The sequence below is a fragment of the Rhipicephalus microplus genome, chromosome 7 (genome assembly GCF_043290135.1).
Source record: "Rhipicephalus microplus isolate Deutch F79 chromosome 7, USDA_Rmic, whole genome shotgun sequence".
Lineage (NCBI taxonomy): Eukaryota > Metazoa > Arthropoda > Arachnida > Ixodida > Ixodidae > Rhipicephalus > Rhipicephalus microplus.
Window position 1 is genome coordinate 87,762,745 of NC_134706.1, and position 22,312 is coordinate 87,785,056.

Sequence of the window (22,312 nt, forward strand, 5' to 3'; positions counted from 1 at the left end):
GGGTTAGTTGTGGCGCCAAGGCGTGCTGCGGCACTTTCGAGAACTAAAAAAAACTAAACAAGCAAAAGCAAAACCGGCGACACGGGGAGCGGCGGCATGAGCAGGTCGTAAGTTTATAGAGGAGGTCGTGGTGTTGGTAGGGAGCCCTGCTGGTCCAATATTTTTGTTAAACAATTGTTGGGCGAATACGGCGTTTGTTAACTGTAAGCGTGGATCACGCCTTGGGTGCGTATGCTTGGATCTGTTAATTCGGAGATTTTTTATTATTTTTTGGCATGCCTGTTTATATTGTGTGCTATAGGAGTAACGTGTCTAGGACAGTTTCATATGTTGTACGTCCTTTTTTTAAACTGCTATCAGAAATTACTGCGGGTAGCCGAACCTATGCCGGTGTATGCATCCGCGCCGGCACGCGTCTTTGAACTACCGTGTTACTCGAGTTCGCGTGCAGCATGTTGCCTCGTCTTACGTACGCCTCGCAAGGCTTTCACCTACGCTTAGGTGTTTATGCAGCCCGTTTAGTCGAACCTGAGCTTACGTTATACACCCGCAACATAGGTTGCCTGATGCGCCCGGAACCCATGAATCTTGAGCCGTTTGTTAAACTTGAACTGTATTTTCGAACAAAATTTGCATGGCCCATTGTGGCCGAATCGCTGTAGCCTAACTGTGCGAGTCCTAATTCGATCAGTAGTTCATGTGGTAGAGCACATTTTATTTTATCCAGCTTGTTTTCACTATGCTCAAATTTCATTATTTTGTTGTGGTTCATTAAATATTGTATGCGCCTCGCCCAAACTTGGTGTTCAAACTTTTCTAAGCACTTTTACTTGTACCAACAATAATAACAGTTTAGACCACCACTTTCATTGGCATTTAATAATAGATGGCAAGTTTACACCCGTCTGGTCGGAAACACACATGAAAACATTGAAAAACCACATACTGGCCACGAAGAAAAGCACAATATTTGTCACTTATGAATAAGGTTCCTGTGTGGCGACCAAAACGTCATGCTTTTATTGGCTTTCAATCGTGGTCAGCGTGTTATTTCAATTATCTTCACATCAGATGACGAGCTTAAGTAAATTCACTAGGCATGCACTACAGTTGCAGAAGGGATCTGCGGTGTTTACAGAAATGAATATATTATTTCTCGCTCAAAACTCACAGTAACGTCATGCATCATAGTATGCATTCATAAGGCACACACTTGTTATTGTGAAAACGGAAAATTGGATAATATATTGATCTGACAATCATGAATAAAGACTGCATGTTTCCAAGTTGTTGGCATTGAAGCAATTATGCAACTTCGGAAATCAGTCTCATCAAATGTTCATTGTGTATTGCTAAATCGTGACCAATGCCTTCCAGTATTCTTGTTACTCGAGATTGTTGCAGAGGCTTGCATGCTTTATTGGGATGGTATGTAGTTCAAGATGGGTGCTTTGTCTGTTTTAGCATTTCCACATTTGTTTCCGTTATTCATTAGACAGCCTGTGATGAGGGGTATGTGAGGAATTAGTGAGGGACACTGCCTTTTTAGTCACCTGGAAGCATTGAATCAATACAATAATTTAGCTGTGGACAATAGTAATTTAGCGAAACCAATTTTTGATGCTATAGGTATAACCGTCCTAATGTAGGCAGCCGGAAGAAAGTCACATTAGTTGTGTTCAAAATAAAACACGTAATTTAATTTAAATGCTACCTTCAGTGGATACTTGATGAAATTGCATACCGTCATGTATGTGCTGTCCTATTACAGAATTGGCATCTGTATGCACTATGCCAGAGCACTATTCAAGTATATTTTGTGACACATCTGTTATGTGGAAGTGCATATTGTTTTGTAAGGTTTCAGATATGTTCGCCAAAAACATTGAGCATGCTTTTGTTGTAACATACATCCTGCTCTTTTAAAGCACAATGTTCCTGATCATTCTAAAGAGAGTTCCCAATTTCGCTTCGCTAACAGACACGTCAGTAAATTGTTTTTTTTGTTTCCCTCTCAGCCTATACATGCTCATCATAGGAAGAGAGTGTGGAAGGCGTTTGGACTAGCCGATCATCAATGCTGGCTCGTGGAAAACTTGACTGCTGGTGCACAGCTGCTGCGCATGGCTTCTGTTTCCTGTGGAAAGCGAGCTGCACAGAGCCACCTGGGAGCTGTATTCAAGGAGCACAAAGGTTCAGGGTGTTCAAAATTACCCCTTTTTTTTCCTTAAAAAAAGAATTCAGCGCTGCAAGTTATGTATGTAAAAGCCACCTCTGCTCATAGCTATGTATTCAGGAGGACGTAATGTGAGACAGTCATTATCACTGTCAGCAGTGCCATCAAGTTTTAATAATGAACTTAACAGTGGCCATATCAGGTGATCATGTATGTGTTAAATATTTGAGCCAGTCACAATTTTACATAATATCACTTGTAAGAATTTCAGCATGCCTGTGCTCAGATTTCCTGCTGGAAATTCAGTTGCGGCTTGGAAATTTAGTTGCAGGACAGTGAGCACTAGCACAGACTTTCTGATTTCATGCATTTAATCTGACCGTGGGTGGAAGGAATGGGCAAACATTGAAATGGTTACTCTTGCTATTCGCTGGCGATAGCAAGAAACGACTGCCCCGTCACGGTGGTCTAGTGGCTAAGGTACTCGGCTGCTGACCCGCAGGTCGCGGGATCAAATCCCGGCTGTGGCGGCTGCATTTCCGATGGAGGCGGAAAAGTTGTTGGCCCGTGTACTCAGATTTGGGTGCACGTAAAGAACCCCAGGTCGTCAAAATTTCCGGAGCCCTCTACTACGGCGTCTCTCATAATCAAATAGTGGTTTTGGGACGTTAAACCCCACAAATCAATCAGCAAGAACCGACTGCTCGTTCCGGTATAGAGTGATATTTTGCTGAACCTCACTGCCTTGCATGCGTAATCATGAAAAGCAAAATTAAACTTTCAAACGGGATATCTAGGAGCATAAACACAATCAAAAAAGTTTTCCAAGTGGGACTGTGTAGAAACACAACTGTCTAGAAATTTTTAATGCAAACATACCTGCTTATTTGCGTTACTAAAATTTCAATATTTTTGGTTGGTTGGGCAGGTGACAGCATTATTTTATTACTTTGTTTACCCCTGGACACAATCTGCCAAGGTGTTTTTCTGTTCTTAAGGCTAAAATTCAATGTAACTAGGCAGCGCATTTATGAATGTGTCAGTGCTACATACTAAGATCTTTATTGCATATATCGTTTTTCAAGATCTACTAGGTGAGGTGCCCGCCACTCCCATGTCATGTTTTAATTGATGCCTTATGTGCAATGGGTCATTTAAAAACACTTTTTGTGTTGTGATAAAAAGTAGCACAATAATGATTTTATCTTCACTGTAACCTTCACTGAACATTCTATATTAATGTTTTTGTTACCTTAGTTATTTTATTGCTTTTGGGAAGTTGATTTCATTAAGGCAATCAAGTGATTTTTTACTGTCGCACTTCATCATGCCTAACTATGCTAATACCTAACCATGTGCTATATTTTACAGTGGTACATACTCACGTTTAACATTGTTATTGATAATTGATAGAAGGCATACTAGAATATTGTAAAGTGAGTCTATGGATAGGGGGGGGGGTTGAATGGTGAATTTTTTAACTACATAGTAATATCTGCTTGTTTTATTTCATGTCAAGTGCAATGAGAATAATATTTACAGAGGTTGACATATTAAAGCCATGATACAATTATCAGGGACACTGGAGTGGAGGGCTTCAGAAATTTTGACAACCTGTGGTTCCTGAAAATGCATCCACGTCTAAGCAGACAGGTGTCAAGCATTTCCTCCTTAATCGAAATTGCCGCCACCACAGCCACGGTTTCATTTCAGCAGTCAAGGGTTACGTGAAGGGTATATTAGCTGTGGGCTGTGGTCTTGCTTTCATGATGCATGTTAAGTACAGCTGTTTGGTACCAACCGGGCATCTGTACTAGTGCACTGGTGTTGTGTTTTTGCATTCCTAATTTACTGCAGTATTTAAGTATTTTATCAAGACGCATTTCTGAGCAGGTCTGCGTAGTGTGTGCTGGTGTTTATCACATTCCTAATTTTTTGCTATATATAATAATTGTTGCATGTATTATGAGTTAGTTATGAAGTTATGAATGTTCCTTTTATATTCTGTAAGAGCCTGTAAAGCCCAACAAGTCACTTTGATATACTTTGTATATCGTACATCAGATGGCTTATTTGTGTGTACACAGCTTATCTAAGCAGCCCATAGTGTTTCGAATGCCTTGAAAACTGCCTTGGTATCGGAAAAAAACCGATGAGAAGAGTGGGATACTCAGGGTGAACAGTTCAAATTCTTCAGATAGGCTGGCTGACGTTTCGATAGGAGGAGCTATGTTCGTCAAAGGTGCCTTGCCTTCTCATCCTTAGCTTGTTATTTTTGAGTGGGTTAGTCGAGACGTCATATCCTGGTGGTGGCACGTGTCCCTGTTGGCAATTGCCGTCTGAAAAGAAAAAAAAACAAACTAGAGAGCAAAGGATTGCAGTCCTCGCTTCATTTCAAGTTCGCTGGTAGCGATTCACAATGTCCTCAGAGGGTGGAGAAAAAAAAGGAAAGAAAAAAAAAGAGGAAGCATGCAAAGTAGGAGTGGTGGCCGCTACAGACACGACAGCAGCAAAGAGCTTGAAAGTTCGAAGCCCGCAGATGGTCCCCGCGTCCGGCCACCACAAAGGGTTGCCGACGATATCGGCTTACGCCTGTTCTCGAACACCTATGAATGGGACTGATAACAAGAAAGCGGTTACAAAATGGGGGGAGAGAGAAGCAGGCGGCGTACTTTTAAATGACGAGATGTCAAAGGTAAGCAATACCAGATGTGTTCGGAAGAGCATGTCTTTAATGGAGAAGGAATTGGTTAATATATGCTCTCACTATCCACTTAGGTGGCCCGCTCAAGGGAATTGCTTCAAGAATTTGGGGGCACGTTGGCAGAGAAATAAGGAAATTCAGAATGCAAAGGAAATAAGCAACGAAGCGAGAAACACAAAAAGAAAAGAAAAAATGAAAAAAGGCGGGTTGGGGGCAGGTGGCACGCTAGCGTTAACAGACGAGGAAAAAAAGGAGATGTAGAAAACTTTCTGGGTTGGCAATGACTTTAACGATGGCGTTAAAGTGTTGTTTTTTTTTGAAGCGCCAAAAGAGGAAAGAAAGCTGTGGTATAAAGGTTATAAAAAAATAAAACTTCATAGTTGTGTGTATATAGACACATGTATATATATATTTAAAATTCTAAAAATTTAGAGAGAACATAAATAGTATAGTACGCGGGCTAGGAGCGATTCTTGTAATAGCGGTTATGGGTACTTGAAGGTCGAACCTTTCTCGTCTCTAAATGCTGCCGCAATTATGCTATGGCTTTCAGTGATTCCAAATTGCCACGTGCTACATTAATTCATGATGGGTGTAGGGACTTTAATTTGTGTATCAAATATGATTCCATGTATTTCCTTTCTCATGGTGAGCGGAAATTAGTTTGTAGAACATGAAGCTTTGCTTGGTCGAAATTGTGGTGCTGTTGGTTGAAGTGACGGGCTACTGCTTTTGTTACTTTGTGTTTTATGTCTGCATAGGGGCCGTTCAGTCTTAAGTTAATTGGCGGCCCAGTTTTGTCTATGTATTGTTTTCTACAGGTAGCACACTTAAGACAGTATATTAGGTTGTTTGAAGTGCAGGTGAAGATCGATGTGACCCTGTTATAGTGAGATTCTGTGCTTTTTAAGTTGTTAGCCAGCTGTATATTTTTGTGGGTGGAGCATTTGGGCCGGCTACGGGGACCAGACGTTGTCCTGGTCTTTGCTTCAACCCCCGAATACAGATATCACTTGACTCGTTCTTGACTCAAGACAGTCTTGCCGGTCGCCATAAATCGTTCTCAAACTTGCGGACGACTTGAAGATGATTTGGCTCGGTCGAAGTCAGGACAAATTTCGAGTCAGCTGTGGGTCTAGCTTGAAAGTGACTTCATGCGTTATTCCAACATGGCCACCTCTCGAATGGACGTTGCGTGGAGGGTGGTCGCTTTTGAGTTTGCTTGCCTCGCCATAAGCGTAGCATTTTCTGAGGCGCACTGCCTGTCGAAGATTCCTCGGCCCGCTTTACGTGACCGAGGAAATACGATGGAGTTGTGCGGCGAGTAACAATTCCACGCTTGGTATAGATTCACGAAGAACGCTGTAAGGCAGCTGCGGGCTATGTTGCCGCTCCGTAAAAGTGGGTACAACCGAAGACAGCCTGTGCCTCTAGTGTTGCAGCTACTGATGATTCTCAGGTTTGACGGCGCTGGCACATTCCAAACAGTCACCAGGAATCTCGTTCGCATTTCGTAGTCGACAGTGTGCTGTGCAGTCGGAAAAGTTATGCTACTCATCGCAAAGCACCTGTACGCGATGCTGGTGGGCTTTCCGCAGCCGGCGGCACTTTCTATAGTTTTGCAGGACTTTTATGAAGTGGCTGAGTTCCCTGGCGTTACAGGTTGTGTAGACTACACACACGTGCGTATTAATAGCCCCGGTGGTGACGACGCCGAAGTGTTCCGTAACCGCAAAAGCTATTCTGTTTTTCTAAACCACGACGACATTTTTCATCTCTTTCCGTACAAAATTAACTCTGCTCTGTGTCTGTGTGCCTCGTCTATCCTTTCGTCCTGTCTAGGGTGGTTGGTGTTTCTCTCTCAGAAAGGCATCGCTTGCAGCACAATTCTATGTAAAATTACACACACACAAAAAAAGAGGTGCCCCCTTCTTGGGTTTTTTTATCCCTTTCACCATCATGCAGCGAGACATTGCTGCACCCCGCGAGACAAAATTCTGGTGAGGCAATATCCTGACCCACGCTTTTTATCTTGTTTACCATGCTCAACAAAAGGATACGAATCACTTTTGCTCCCAGAACTTGTTTTGCTTTACTTTTCATATATAACTACGACCTAGCCCACTACAAGCATGTCCACAGGCGAAGAGAAAGGCGAATACTGTGAAAATGGCGTTACCTCGTGAGCCAAGTCATCACAAATGCAAATCGTGGCGCTAGATTGCAAAAAAAAAAGAACGGACGAAAGAATCCAACTCGATGCTTGTTGCGCCTCCAAACAATCAAGCGTGGAGAAACGCGGAACATTTGAGTGGCCACTAAAACCAGCAGGCAACGTACGCTTTACAGTAGCAACACTGCGCATCGCTGTGGTGGCAGGCACCACGTGCCACTCATTAGCTGTAAAATGGCAAAAATATGCTTGTTGCACTTCATTTTTATAGTTATTTTAAAACAAATGGTCTTTTTTTGCTGTAACACGTGCCTTACGCGAACAACTTCATTATTAACCTCGTTAGCAGGCGAGCAGCGTGTTTCTGCTTTGAAGCTCGTTCTTTACTTGACCAAGCAAGACAGCCTGAGCATCTATGAAATGCGAAGGCTAACTTGGGAGTTTTGAAGTCCGCTGCTTGCTTCACGCCGACTTGCTCAAGTCAAGTCGAAGGCGTGTAGCCATGTAACATCTCTGCATTCCGTTGAACGTCAGTCTCGGCGTGCTACATATCCGTAAAACAGAGCACGTCTGTTTTGGTCATCGCGGGATCACGTTTGATGTCTCTGGGCTGTGCATTTAAAGAGCGGCTGTTAAGCAGTGGTATAGTAGCAGTCACCGGCAGAACTTGGTCACCGGCAGCCTTCACGGCAGCTGTCACAGGCATCAAGCGACGGTCACCGGCAGCGTTAGTAAAGTAGAGGTCCTGAATGTTCGTGAGCTTGCTTAAGTCAAGAGACAAGTTTCCGTGTGGTGTGCCGTTCACCATATCCCCGTTGCTTCGCATTCACACATGGTTCCTTTGAGCAGTAGTAGTGTAATTTTTTTGGGGGGGGACGGGGACCTCTGATTTTTGGTAGAAGGGTGGGTGGGCTGCGGGCTCCTCGAAATAGTCATTTCTTGCTCTGTAGGGGGGATGGGCCTGGTGCACCACAGGGTCAAGAGTATATGTGGTTGCTCTGAACATGGGAGGAGGAATATAAATAAGGTGGTGTATGTGTCATTACAATAAGCTTTCACACTCTATTTCGTAAGTACTTGTGTCTTCTACATTTCACCTTCCGTCCCGTTTTCACACTCTTTTCGTCAAAGTAACTTCTACAATTGGCCCTTCTTGATACACTGATAACAGCGAAGATGGCCATCGTTCGTCGATGACATCAGTGGAACACGTCATTTTTTATGCATGCTAGGTGTAGGACGTGGGGGGGAGTGATTTTAAGTGAAAAGAAGTGAAAAGTGAGCCCCTTGGCCGTCTCTCAGGGGGAGGACACCTCAACAGTACCTCACGAGGGATGGGGTTAGAGAAGGGATTAAAAGGATAGGATTAAAAGGTAGAGTGATAGAGAGAGAGGAAGGAGAGAGCGAGGCAAAGGGACAGGGAACGACGAAAATGAGCAGGACACAGGAAAGATGGACACGGTTGCAGAAGTCTGAGGACGGGGAACCACTGGCGAGAGCTCTTGTCGGTCACTGGAGATGTCATAGGGCTAATCTAGTCGGCTAGAGCTACGCAGTCGTCGTCGTAGGGGACCGGCGTCGGGAGGTGGCATAGGACTAACCCAGTCCGCCAGAGCTGCACTGTCGCCGGTGATCGCGAGGGCACAACCGGTCGGCACGGAATCCAGCGAGCTAGTGCTGGGTTATCACTGGTCCTTGTGTGTTGTCCAAAAAAACTTGAATACTCGCGTAATCTGCGCACTCTCAATAGACAAGCTTAGTATGACACAAAAATTTTACAAGCATTGCAGCGCTGCCTGCGTGGCGTGCTGATGACAACTTTTCGCGGGTGAAACCAACCCCACCTTGAAAAATAATTCAAGCCTGCTCACTACTCCAAGCACGGCCTCTGACGTCACTCAGCTTGGCTCTCGTCTGCTGCACAGTAGATGTGTGTCTGCACGCTCCTGCTATTCAAGAGGGCAGGATTAATAGGTCTGTCGTGGGGTGCTGGTGTTTCTTTTGGCGAGTGCATGAAGAAGACCATGCTTTTTTGCATCTGTGAACGTGCTGCATGAAATACGGTGTGCTTTGTTCATTGAATGTTCGTGTTGTGTAAACAAGCGAGCTTTCGCAATAGGGTTGGCCGGCGTGCCCAACCGAAGGTGCTAGTGTTTTCATTCCCCAAGTATGACCAAGAAGCGAAACGATAGCGTGCCGCTCATGGGGAAAACATCGCCATGCATTTTCTTCGTGATTGAAAAGTACGCTCTTGATTTGTTTTAAAGCACCACATGATGGCTTGTGCGCTGCTGACTTGATAGCGTTAGCTCTGTGATTAGGCACGTTCAGATGAACATCGCTTAAGCTGCACCCTGCGATAACGTGTAGATTTCAGAGACAGTGCTAGGAAGTGCACAGATTTCGCGTTTTTCCCGTGCACGTTTGCCGCCACACTGTGTGCGTGACTGCGATACGAAGTAGACACAACTCCAAGCTCCTGTCGATCGTATTAACGAGCGAAGCGAGTGTTTCTGTTAACGCTGCGAATGCTCGCACCACGAACACATCAAAATGAAGCAATAAACGAGCGGGGCAGCATATTCTTAAGACAAGCGTTTTTTTCTTCATAGCTGGTAAACATTCGACTATTTGCGCATAGCACCACAAGCTTGCTGTAACGCTTCTGGTTACATTGTAAATTGAAGAGACGAGGGTTGGTGCGTGGTGTCGTAAATCTGTTACATAGTAAGCGATAATTCTTACCACTGCTCTGGCCAAATCGGTCACGCGTTTGCTAGCATACATTCTTCTATTTTTTATTGGAATAATGAGTGCTTTGCAGATAAATACCCCAAAAAAAAACGTTCCAATGCAATATATTGCTCAAACAAGCGCCAATCCTGACATAAAAGGCAAAGTTAAGGTGTTGTGCGGGCCGGCAATTATTTTGAGGTGACATTAGTGAAACCAGCTCACGAAAAAAATAGAAATAGGCGCAGGACCATAGGTATGCCCGTCGAGCCATTTCGAAGAAGCAGCCAAGGATGCGCAAAATCTTACCAGTGCCCTTTTTGCGTTTGGTATACATGTCGCATATCGCTTCCCATTCTCACGCAGTTTCGTTCCCCATAGGCTAACGCGGCAAATGGTTATCAATATGCAAATACTGAACTGCTGAAGTGATGGCCATCTTTCCTTGCACTACGATGATAGCAAGTGTGAACCTCTGTTCAAGGATTCTGCCGAGCTACATGGAAATGTGTACAAGGGTACGCGGCAAACTGTTCGAAAAGCTTGGTTGCAATCAAGAATCATGGTTGATACACAAGGTGCAAACTTCATTAGGGCGGCGTCAATTACTCTCAAATGAAGGAAATGGTCTGTCAAAACTGATCATTTGGGTGCGCCGTATGCTTTACCGTGCAGTCCTGATGCTAACATAACTACCACGCATTTAAAAAAAAGCAGTTCAATCATAGAGTGTACGTAGTGCCTTTCATCTGGGAATTTACCTGTTTGGTCATAACTGAGAAAACGAGAGTGCGTTCTTCTTACGTGACATTTAGCAAAATAGTTGCATTCGCGCATTTACTGAACTAAACAAGGATAGGCAAGTACACATGCGCTGTTTGCGCATTCTGAATTCAAGATCGGTAACTCAGAACTGCTACTGAAGCATCAAGTGCGTTAATACTTGCATTATGAGAGTTCTAACATAAGAATTCACGAATATTACAGGGTGGTTCATTTCGCTTTTCAAGTACTAGGAAAACAACTGTTCCTGAAAATATTAGTGTGTGTCAGTCAACAAACTCTGTAGCAGACGCAGCCTGCATTGGCGTTGCGAGGCGAGATACAAGGTCCCCAGGAGAGGAACGGGAGGAGGGCACATATGCATAGGCGGTTTAAACGCCGTGGGGAGGGATGCTTATAAGAAGATAGGGGGAGCGAGCGTAGATGAGGAGACGCTGTTAGCATCGGCGATGCGAGGCGAGAGACGAGGTTTGTAGGAGAGGAAGGGGGGGAGGGGCGCATGCGCAATGGCAGTTTAAATGCCGTGGGGAGGGATGCGTAAAAAAGAGAGGGGAGCGAGCGTAGAAGAGCAGACGCTGCTAGCATCGGCGAGACGAGAGAGGGGCAGGATACGTGCATGCTCAGAAAGGGTGGTAACGCCGCACACCGGATCATCTATCTAAAAGCAAGGAACACTTATATGAACACCGTATAGGGCACCTAGAACGCAAGTGATTCTGACAGAAGCCTTAGCAGTATGAGCAAATTGACAACCTTTCTGCAAATAAATGGAAATGAACAGCGAAGAGCCCTGAAAGCTGTGTCGTTGAGAAAGGCATTAGTCCTTCAGCATATATGACATGGGTAAAAAACGATTACGATCATGTGCAAACACATTCTTTAAATCAAACCAGGTCACTGATATGTTAATGAGTACGTAATGACCTCGCGTAGCTATTGACTAGGGTGTCTTTAAGGTGCCGCGCCGGTCGAGCAAGGGGATCCGAGTTGTGCCTCGTTGTGTCCTAGACAGCGAACCATTCTTTGCCGACAATGGACCGGCTAAGGCTGCAGCCATCGACCGTCAGGTGGAGTAGCCTGTAGTTGTCTTCATTACCATCACGTAGACGCCGAACAAAGACTGCTGCTATTTCGAGTTGTTGGACTCTGACGTGAGCCCGGCTCACGTTCTGCTGTATGTCTGGTCCACTCATGTACCTAGTGAACTCATGCAGATCGTTTACCCTTGTGTTGCGGCGTAGCAATTCCAAGATGACTGCCCATCCAATCTTCACCGCTTCAGGAAATACCTGGAGCAGCCATATAGATGGGTGCAGCTGCTTCAGCGCAGACATTTTCGCTATGTAGTTAGCTATATAAGAACTGAGGGCCTCGTCCACGTCCGGTATCCATATCTCCAAATGAGCGGATGTCACGTGGCTGAACAAGGGCAGTCGTCGAAATATTCGAGACACTTGTCCACGGTCGTCCTGATAAGGGAATGAGTGGAATTTGGAGAACGGCTTACATTCTATCATATCGTGTTTGTCCAATATATAGAGGGTAGTGTCAAAAGACACTTGCTTCTCCATTACAGTCCTTCAAAGAACACTGCAGAGCTTTTCTCACAAATAACGCTCGCTGCAATGTCGCTTGATGGTCAGCTTTAGGGGCATTTGTCTTGCTGACATGATACGGAAAAGGTCTTTCCACTGTTCGGGTTCCCAAACTTAGCCAGGTGGTAAAATCGGCCTTACAGGACAGAGTTGAACCACCAACTCTGCTCATCCAAGCATGGTACGTTAATATGTAAATGTTCAACACGCACAAGGAGTGATTGTGGGCCAGAAGCTCGGTCATCACATTAGCGCTATCTGCATCTACGATGAAGTCATCGAGGGCAGCTTCAGTGATTACGGTGTTCCTCAACAGTCCCTCAAGCACCCACTTAAGTTAAAGCTGCCTAACTTCGTTGTGAGCTCCAACGACCAACTTCTTGAGCGTTTCGAATTCAGCGAGGAAATTCGGAAACGCGCTTCACTGTTCTGGATGAACTTCGCTAATAGCCAAACTATGGAAGGAGAGTTTCACGGGAGTGGAGTTTTCTAGAAGCGCTGGCAAAAAAAGTATCACACCCGTGCTATTCATACACAACTTCGGAATTCTGAGGGCGGTCAGCTGCGTCGACGTTCGAAGTAGACTCGCGTGGGCAGCAAAAAATTTCATTGGGCACTCGCAGTCTGTAAAGCATTCAACCTATGTCTCAAGTTCGGAAGCGTGGTTATTGTCGAACGGATGTCCTTATGGAAAGTGAACGTACGGAAATTAATCTTCAGGAATTGGATTAGTCAATTCCCAGGCATGCTTCGCAGAATCGCGTTTCACACCCCTTGAAGATGTCGATGTCGATTGCGGTCAGGCACTGATGCATCGAAAGCAGCTTCTGGATGAGCGTGGTGGCCTTCTGAACTTGCGCATTCGCACGTGAAAGAAAAGGCTGCGAAGAGCTAACAAGAGACAGGCCTTCACGAACGGTGTACCGCAATTCCATTCGAGTGCCCCGCAACAGTCTGTTGCAAGTGGACACTTGTTGGGGGGACGGCATCTTGGCTTGTCAACGTCAAGTTTAGAGCTCTGTTTGACGGCTTCAATCATGTCTGAGTCTTCGATGCCCTCTAGGTCGTCGAAGCAGCAAGTCTTCGATGTTGCCAGCTCTGACCCACTAGGTGCATGTTTCTAATTCACTGGGTATCCATATCTAGGCGTTCTTTTTGTAGAAAGAGACAAAATTTATGGTTTATTTAGAAGTTTATTGTTTGTATTTGTTTGAAGCTAGGTATGACACAACTCGAACTGATTAAAAAACAGTATCTCATGCTGAAATTCTCCCAGATTATAAGGAATAAACGCTTTATGACTTCAGAAAGACACCTGGTGTGTTTTAGCTATTCGCACAGTATGTTCCTAAGTGAGGTTAATGCATTGTGGTAGAATGCAATATACGGACAGGTGGTTACCAGAGTTGTTGGTGGCTCTGTATAGTTCCGCATACATTTTAGTGAGTGTAGACGCGAAAATAGTATGGTAACGTTGAGTGAATCTGTCTAGCATAATATTCGTGCTCTAGCAAGAAATGCTGCGGGAAGTCTTGGCTGAGTACGGGCTACTTGTGTTCATCTTGAAATTCATGAACGAAGACTGTCTTTTTCCACATTGGTGATGATCGCCATAAAAAAAACTGCGGTAAAACGCTGCAGAATGTAGGATATTCACGATGAGTACCACGAAACAGATGACTGCCGCCACGCCTTACAGTCAAAAACCAATGAGGTGCTTGATTTGAAGAGAGAGAAAAAACTCATTTTTCACCTCCACTGTAGAAAGATACACTGTCCTTGCTACTGCTGTAGCCGATTGCCCGTAAAACAATTTCTACTAAACAGGGCAGCCAATCACTTCCGCTCCCTGGCAGAAAATTGTTCGCGAAGCGAGATAAACAAAAAATGTGCAGTAGAGCCAAGAAAGTACATGAAAATAGTCAACGGTAGCTGCCCAACTGAAAACCCTTGCCTGTTCGCCTTGGCACTTCGTTCATTGCCTCATCGACTGAGTCGTCGCAATTGGTCTTTACGCTATTTGTGACTCCTATTAAACTCCACTGCACTCCTGAATAAACAAAAGGTCATCGACGTCAATTTAGAGCTTTAGAAAGAGCGGGGTGGCTTCCTATGGTTTCTCAAGCACAACTGTCGAACATTGTGTCCGCAACAGTGATGACGCGCTGACATGATGGTAGAACACGTGGTACTGGAGGCTGGAGAGAAAAAAAAATCAATGAGCGCCATCTCTCGGAGACTTACGAAATAACGAAGCTGGTGGCGTTTTTTTGGCCAGCAATCGCATTTTCATGTATTACAAGTTTCTCAGCTATTGGCATCACTGTTGTTTCGTAACTACTGCTTATGAAGGTTTCAACCAATAGTGTTGTGGTGTGTTTCGGTTTCAAGTAAAGTATTTTCGTCGTTAGGGGGCGCTACCCTGTGTACATATGCGTGGCTTTTAAAGACGATAGTCTATTGGGCACCTTTGACGCAAACATTTTGGTCTGTCTGTACATTATCTGTTTGTCCACTGTTAACGTCATCGGGTACTTGAAACGACCGACCTCATCTGCAGCGCCCACCTATGTTGCTCAAGGTTGAGCGTTCATGCTTGTGCAATTGTCAACAAAAAGCAATTATGGCGCATGTCTGGGGCACCGTAACGACACGTATATATTGGCGAGGTATAAGATGAGTGTTACCAACGCTTTGCTAAAACAAAACGGTGGTGGGACCTACCTGTCGCCTTGCGTTCTACACCTTATCAACTCTTAGATGGGCGCTCGCACCCGTCTCTAAGCCGTGCGTTTTGTTTTCTAAGGCAACTGCCAGGTGGCGCTTATGTCTCACATGTGAGGTGACTTGATGCGCTCGTTCGCCTCGCTGCATGAACCCAGCGCCTCCAGAATATCATTCCCCGATTTTCTTGAGCAGAACATCAGATGTGAATGTCTTGTTCACTCTCTCGACAGCCAAGACTATTGTCTTTGGACGACATTTCTTAATACATGAGATACTGGCCCAATTTTTTATATAATAAAACAGTTCCTGCTTTGCTACCAGCTTCTGCGTAGTTCTTGTTGGCCGGCACTGCAGCGCCGTGCCCTGTGTTCTCCGTGCGGCGCGTCCACTGCACGATACATTTTAGTGACGAGGATCTGAAATCCACTAGCATCAGGCGATAAGGAGAGCATCCAGCCTTCTTCCTGATGCTGTCGACTCGGCACCCGTGCAAGCTGTCCGACTGGTACTGTTTTTCTTGCTTCCATTTCTACTTCCTTTCCGTGCCAGTCTAGTCACGAGGCCTACCGACGTGCGCGCCTCCCTTGAACTGCCTTCTCGACGCTTTCTTCCGTAATCATGAATGCGGCTATCCCTCCGCTCCCGTTTCCTCTGTGCCCCGGTATATTGCCTATTCTATGGAGGCAGTGGTGTCCTGTGTTACAGGCCTACATCGATGCTGCTGCCAGGGACGCCACGCTGGAGCACCAGAAGGCGCTGCTCCTGAATGCCTTGGATGTCGAGGGACTCAACGCCTACCTGCGTGCCACCGAAGATGAGCAACAGTCGGGAGCCGACCAACCAACTGAGTAGATGACGCTGAAGGTGTACGACGCAGCCCTTTCACTGCTTAATGAAATATTTTACGCTCAACCGGACGCGGTGTGTCTGCGCGCCCACTTCAAAGCCCTGCGGGCGATGTAGAGAGGTGCTCCAGGCCTCGAGAGAGGAGGAACGCGTCGACGGCGCATTGCTACAGTTATCTGGAGCGCAAGTTGACGCCATGTCGTCGCCTCCGATTCAAGGTGGTGGCTGAACTCGCAGAGTTATTCAAGATGCAGGCCAAATGGTGACCGTCCTCCGCAAGCTTCGCCGCAAGATGGCGCCGGTGGGACTTCTTCTTCCTGCACCTCCTCGCCCTCTGCTGCTGTGGACACTTCAACTCCAGCTCTGCCGCTGCCTCGTGCGGGTGCCTGTTACCACTGTGGCTCCACGCGGCATTGGGCCAACTTTGCCCTGCCAGGAGCCGAACGTGTTTGCGGTGCGGACGTCGGGGGCACTTCGCGCGGGTCTGCCGCACTACTACGGAGTCGGCTGGTCATCAAGGTACATCGACGGTGATGAATACAGTTACTGTCCTGCAAGTGGACTAAACAGTCACCACTATTGGATTTCTTCATCTTCCCGTACGGATCAACTGATCCACTTTCAACATGCTCATCGACACTGGGGCAGCTGTTTCATTGCTCAACGTCCAAGATTATGAGGAACTTTCCGCATATCAAGTTGCTACCTTCGCACCTCCTTTTACAGAATTACTCAGAGCAAGCCATATATAACCAGGGCTACTTCAAGGCAACAGTCTTGTACATTGGCAACTGCGCCACGATCCCTTTCTATGTCACGAAAAAAAGGCACCTCGCACCTGTGATTTGATGCCATTCGAGCTCTGAAAATAATCAGAGGTGTGATACTCACTAGTTTTCTCGTCAACTGCTCGGTGGTTCCGGCAAAAGCGCCACCGGTGTATCACCACCTGTTTTCGTTGGACATCGGCACCGTCCGGAATTACTTTCACCGTGTCAAGCATTAACCTGGTGTGCAGCCAGTGGCGGCGAAACTACGTCGTCTTCCCTTCTTGCTCAGGCAACAAGTTGCCGACGAACTGCAATGACAAGGGTTGACTGGCATCAATGAGAGGGTGGATGCTTCTCACTGGGTGTCTTCCTTCGTCGTCGTCCGCGAAAAGGACAATTCCATCCGAGTGTGCGTCGATATCCGAGTCCCGAACAAGGCCATTGTGGTGGCGGGGTTCCCTCTACCTCACACAGAGAAACTCTTACTACAGTAAGCCGGTGCTAAATTTTTTTCTAAACTTGACCTTGCACCTGCGCACCATCAGGTTGACTTAGTGGAGGAGAATCGTGATCTTACTACTTTTGTAACATATCAAGGGCTTTACAGATTTCGCAGAGTGTGCTGTGTGCTTCGGGCTGGCATCTGCGCCAGCTATTTTCCAAAAACAAAATGATGAGCGAAGTACTGAATGGGTGCCCCGGTGTTGTCTGCTACTTAAACGACATTTTACTCTGGGGCTGTAATCGGAAAGAGCATGATGTGAACTTGAAAAGTGTCTTTCTAAAACAGATTAGTGTGGCATGAAGCTTAATGACAAGCGTGTATTTGCTGCTACTGAAATTGCATTCTTAAGTCATAACATAAGTGCTCGCGGTTTATCGCTGGCTGCGACTAAGGTTACTGCCATTCTTTATGTCCCTGTTCCTACTGATGGTAAAGCACTTGTGGTGAGTAAGGGGTTTACTCAATGTGCCCAGGTCATCGGACGCACTCAAGACAACCTGATAACACGAAGACGTTCTTTATATTGGACGAAGACAAGAACACACACCAAGAAATCTCACAAAGAACATCAGGACGATACGAGGCTAAAGAAAGTCTACTGGCAAGTTCTTGTTCACGCAAAACGCAAGTCTACATCTTAAAACTCAGCGCACTTAACACCTACACCACCAAGTTTTCAAGACGACACTCACGCGCACTGTCATTGCAGTGACCGTAGCATCGGGCAACGTGACGTTAAGTTTGTCGCGGTAGCGTCGACGGTGGGAACACACCTATTCGTGTAGGTCGCTGGATTGAGCTTACGTCGAGGTCCCGCACCCTGACGTCTTGCTGACGTCCAGGTCACGCTCGACAGAAGCGAGTGCCCAGGACACGGGGTCGAAAGCCCCAACAACCATCGAAGCCGGCTGCGTACGTTCGCTGCACCAGTCTTCTTTCTTCTCTTCTTCCTTTTCGTTTAAAATCCGTGCTCAGGGTTTTGCCCCTACGGCTCTCTCGTCACAGTCATCACATTCTTCCCCCCTGTTTCAGAAAGTTGCACGTACTTTGGCTGCTACTGTTAAACTACTCCACAGAGCATGCACTTGACGATACCGAAGGATGTAGAGGTGTTGTTAGATAGACACTTTGGTTGACGACATTCATACGGTTTAAAGTCTATTCCTGGGTCGAAGTTCAGACGCACATTTTGAATATGCACCAATGTTGTAGGCTGGAATATCCAAGTATTTCACCGGCACTTAGGGAGCACTTCAATATACAATGAAAAATTTACCGGTATAGAAGGGCACTATTTGCAGCATTTGTTTCGATGCCACATTGAATATATTCTCTACGTTTCACCAAGGGACATGTCTTGCACAGATTTGACGTGAGCCTATCTCAAAAGTGGAGAGCGGTTCAACTTATTCTGTTGTCATATGACATGTCACAATATCTAAGAGGCGCGAGCGGGCATCACAAAAGTATACATGCAATGGGAGCACAGGTCAGTTGGGTTGCAATGCACCAGGTTTATAGGCTGATTCTTTCTTCTTCCAAGTGCTCGCGCAGAACCAGGGTTCCTTCTTTCGGCTAGCTTTTGGGTAACGCCATAGTCCTTCAATACTTTTTTCTGGTCACGAAACTGTCACCTCAGTTTAATATAAAGCTACCGCTGGCCGCTAGGGGTGCTACAGTCAAAGAAAGGCCATCTCGCCGAGCGGCCACCGCAGGCTACGCTTGCATTTTTTTTTCTTCTCGGGTACGTCGCAGCCGAAAGTCCGGCTGCTTCTAGACAATATTTACATCATAATTTCTCGCCGAAATTATACTAACATACTAACTAAACTTGAACTTATGAGAATTTTTGCTTACCGAAGACAAAACGCATACAGAAAAGTAAAAAATATCAGTCAGCTGGCGGCTCAGAGTGCCAGCAGACGATATGCACGGACCTATTCCTACTGCGAATTCTGTGTTTTGTAGGCCCAACAGGCCTCGAATAAAAACATTCGACATGACTGTGATACGCTCAGAGGATAAGACATCAGCAGCGCTGTCAGTAAATGAAACCTGACCTTAATGTCGTGCACTGTTATTTTCGGAACTCTGACTGCACGGGAGTCGTTGCAGCAGTGGTGACGGGCTCTATTTTACTCAACATAAGCTTTTCTAGGACGTGAGCTTGCACTTGACGGTGCGCTGTTTGAAACAGGTAGGTTGACAGCTTGTAGCCCTCAATAAAAAGCTTGCTTGACTGCAACTATTGTCGTATTCAGGCCTTACAAGCTTTGTTAACTTTCGTGCGTATCAGTCCAAGTGTGCGACAAAGTTTTCTCGCGCGATTTTCTTCTGTTAATGTCCCCGATGAAAACCTCGTGAATCAGAGTGACACAGGGGCATATTAATGCCCCATGTCCCAGCAGTGTGCTTTTTTTATCTCTAACTCATTCGGAGCAGGAGCCTCTGTCAGGCTGTGGGGCCTTTTGCTCTTGCCACCTTAACGTAATGTTACAGAATAAAGTATTTTTCTTTCTTTCTATCTCGCTCAAGCAGCGTGACGAGGATTGACGCGGGATGGCATACAGTACCATATTTTCTTGGTGAACAAAGATTCATAATAGGATCGTAATCGCGAGCTTATTTATTCATTTATTTAGTTATTTTTGAAGGAAATGAGGCTGTGCAGATGCTTGAGAATTAACATCTAATTTTCTCCTTCACTCAACACTGGGGTAGTGTAAAGCACAAACAACACTAGTAAAGGAGTCTTGACACAAAAGTCTTACGCTTTGCTTTTTCTTCCTGGTGCCATAAGTTACGAACGGCCCATTTATCACGGCTGGAAGCCTACTTTGCTTAGGAAACGAAGTCACTTCCGTGGGATGGTCTTTTTTGCAAGCAGCACAGAGCTGCAGTAGCAAACTTAAAAAAATGTTAGAATTGTCAATAGCTTTTGATGTCAGCATACAAGATGCATATGTAGGAACTGAAGCTAAGTGGTTATGCAAATAATTTGCTGTCTATAAATACTGACACACAGAGAACGCAGTCACGGTTACAGGACGAAAATATTTTATTGCTCAAACAGCAAAGCCGAGTTTTTTGTTTGCACTTGGGGGCGATTTTATTTGCAATATTCAAGCAAAAACCAGTTACGTAGGTAGTGCAGGGCCAACATGTGCCTGCTGCTTCAGACAAGCAGATTTTTTGTCTCCGCATGCTGGACAGTTTGTTCGCACTGATGCTCGTGCGCGCTTATTTTTTTTTCTTTAGTAAAGAAATGCAGGCGAGTTCTAAGAAAAAAATGATCTCTGCAGTGATGCTAATGAAATGTAGTGTGCAATCAACTGTTGCGGAAGCCGTGCGGCCGTCCAGCAAAACGCCTTCAAGAATGCTCATGTTTGCATTGTCACATGCCACTTTTTCGATTGTGAAGAGTTCCAGGTGATGTTCTACAATCTTCAGGAGCGTAAGCAGCTGGTTAGAGGGCACTTGATAATGACCTTTGGATCTAGCAAGTATTAGGTCAGCTGGCACTCGTTCAGACTTAAGCGTTGCGACACAGACGAAGCATTTCAGAGAAGAAAACTTTTTCACCATGTAGCCTGCAAGATATTCCGGAATGTGCTCTTTCGGCGATTCTTGGGAACACAAATCTGAAGCTTCCTCCACACTGTTGTCAGGCTCCATTAGGACATCGTCTAGGAGGACTGCCAGAGAGTCGGCCTGTAATGTAAACCGCAACTTTGTTAGAAAAGTAAACAGTGAACCAATGAGAGAAGTGCACATTTGGTGCTCTATAGGTAGGGCTATATTGTTTGACATGTCTGAGTTTTTTATAGCTCTGTTAAAGCAATTTTGTGTGCCCGTAATTGGCAACAATTATGCACTCATGTATCGCCCAACAACCATTTTGTCAACAAAGCTTTGCTCACATGATTTATGGGTGCTTTTGCTCGGTTGAAAATGTCCAGGAGCTTGAGCAGCAACTGTGGCCCATGTCCAGTCTCTAACGCTCGTTTAAGTGGTTGTACTAGGTTGTTAACGGAGAGCATTCTGTATATAAACAGAAACTGCTGCACTGTCGGCTGCCCTCTATCACCAGCAACATGTCTCATTGTGCCGAAGAATCTCTGGAAGAATGGGCATGTGTATTAGTGAAAACTTGTAAAAAAACAGTTATTTACCTCCAATGAATCCTGCATGAAGTTTTCAACCAGCATGTAACAAAAACCATATGAAAGCGGGCTTTCAACAAGGGAAGTGGTCCTGAGGAGAGTTATGCGCAGAGCTTCACATATAGGTTTGCTTAGGAAGCAGCTTCTTCTCTGCTTTGGCAGTTCACCCAGATATTTGCAGCAGCTATCCAGCCACATCAAGTTTTCTTCCAGTGTCTGCAAATTGGTCACATTTCAGCCTCGAGAACAAAATCTTAACTGAATGAAAAGAACTGATTTCTTACAGCAACATGCTCGGCTTTTTTATATTGTACATGCTATGGCCGTCGAGAGTTTAGGCAGTCAAAAAGGCTGTTTATTCGTCTTGTGAACTGCGATGTTGCCGAGGAATTGTGGAGTTTCTCGTAGCCATCCTCTATACTGCAAAATTCCATTGCTGCAGCAGTGGATTCACTGAATAGCTGAAATATGGAAATGCTCTTCTGATGAAATTGTTCTTAGCTAAAATATCATTATGAAAAACATTCTCAGCTGAACAAAATTTTAATGTTTCTTACCTGAACTGCAAGCTCCACACTCAATTTCTGAAAGGCATTTGGTGATACATGTGCCTTTGTAAGCTTTGGCACTGCACGAAGACTGCCCTGTTCCTCTTCTAATTCAAGATAATCCGCATAATCAGAGTGGTACACTTCTTGTCCCTGTGGGAGCTGCACACAAATTTCATTAGTACTAAATAGTCATTGAAAGTTCATCTCAAACAGGCGAAACTCTTTCTAGCTTACCAAAAACTTCCCAACCTTCTCTAGATTGTTTCGTAATCACTTGAATATGTGGGGTGGGTCTATCACTGAATATATCACTCTAAAAGGGTCACATGGATGTTCGAATGATGTTCTTGTGTTTCCCATTTCACCGCATACGCCTAAAAATGATATATCGTATGAGGTTAGGTAGTTTATTTTATCATGTATACTCTAGATACAAATATGCACTTTAGTAATTGCCCTACACGACGATCTCAAAGCTGACCGGTTGGTTGCTTGTTGAGTTGTCACACGTCACCGCGTCAACAATAGCTCTGGAATTGAACAAGTCCACAATGCACTGCAGCAGCAATTTTGCAATGATTGAACC

The 22,312-nt window shown here is 45.3% G+C and overlaps 1 protein-coding gene across 2 annotated transcripts in view; it reads left to right on the forward strand.

Moving 5' to 3' along the window:
* The window catches only part of LOC142767544 (uncharacterized), a 62,980-nt gene that overhangs the window by 14,595 nt on the left and 26,073 nt on the right, over nucleotides 1–22,312 (forward strand). Inside the window, exons 1-2 of one of the 2 annotated variants that reach the window (XR_012884981.1) lie at nucleotides 89–225; nucleotides 2,019–2,193. Coding sequence is in view for 1 of the 2 variants with exons in the window: in XM_075869437.1 (XP_075725552.1) it covers nucleotides 2,019–2,193 (175 nt within the window). In the remaining variant the exon portion in view is untranslated. Of the gene's footprint in view, nucleotides 1–88; nucleotides 226–2,018; nucleotides 2,194–22,312 lie in introns of those variants that run through there. The other variant, XM_075869437.1, reaches the window with a different exon arrangement.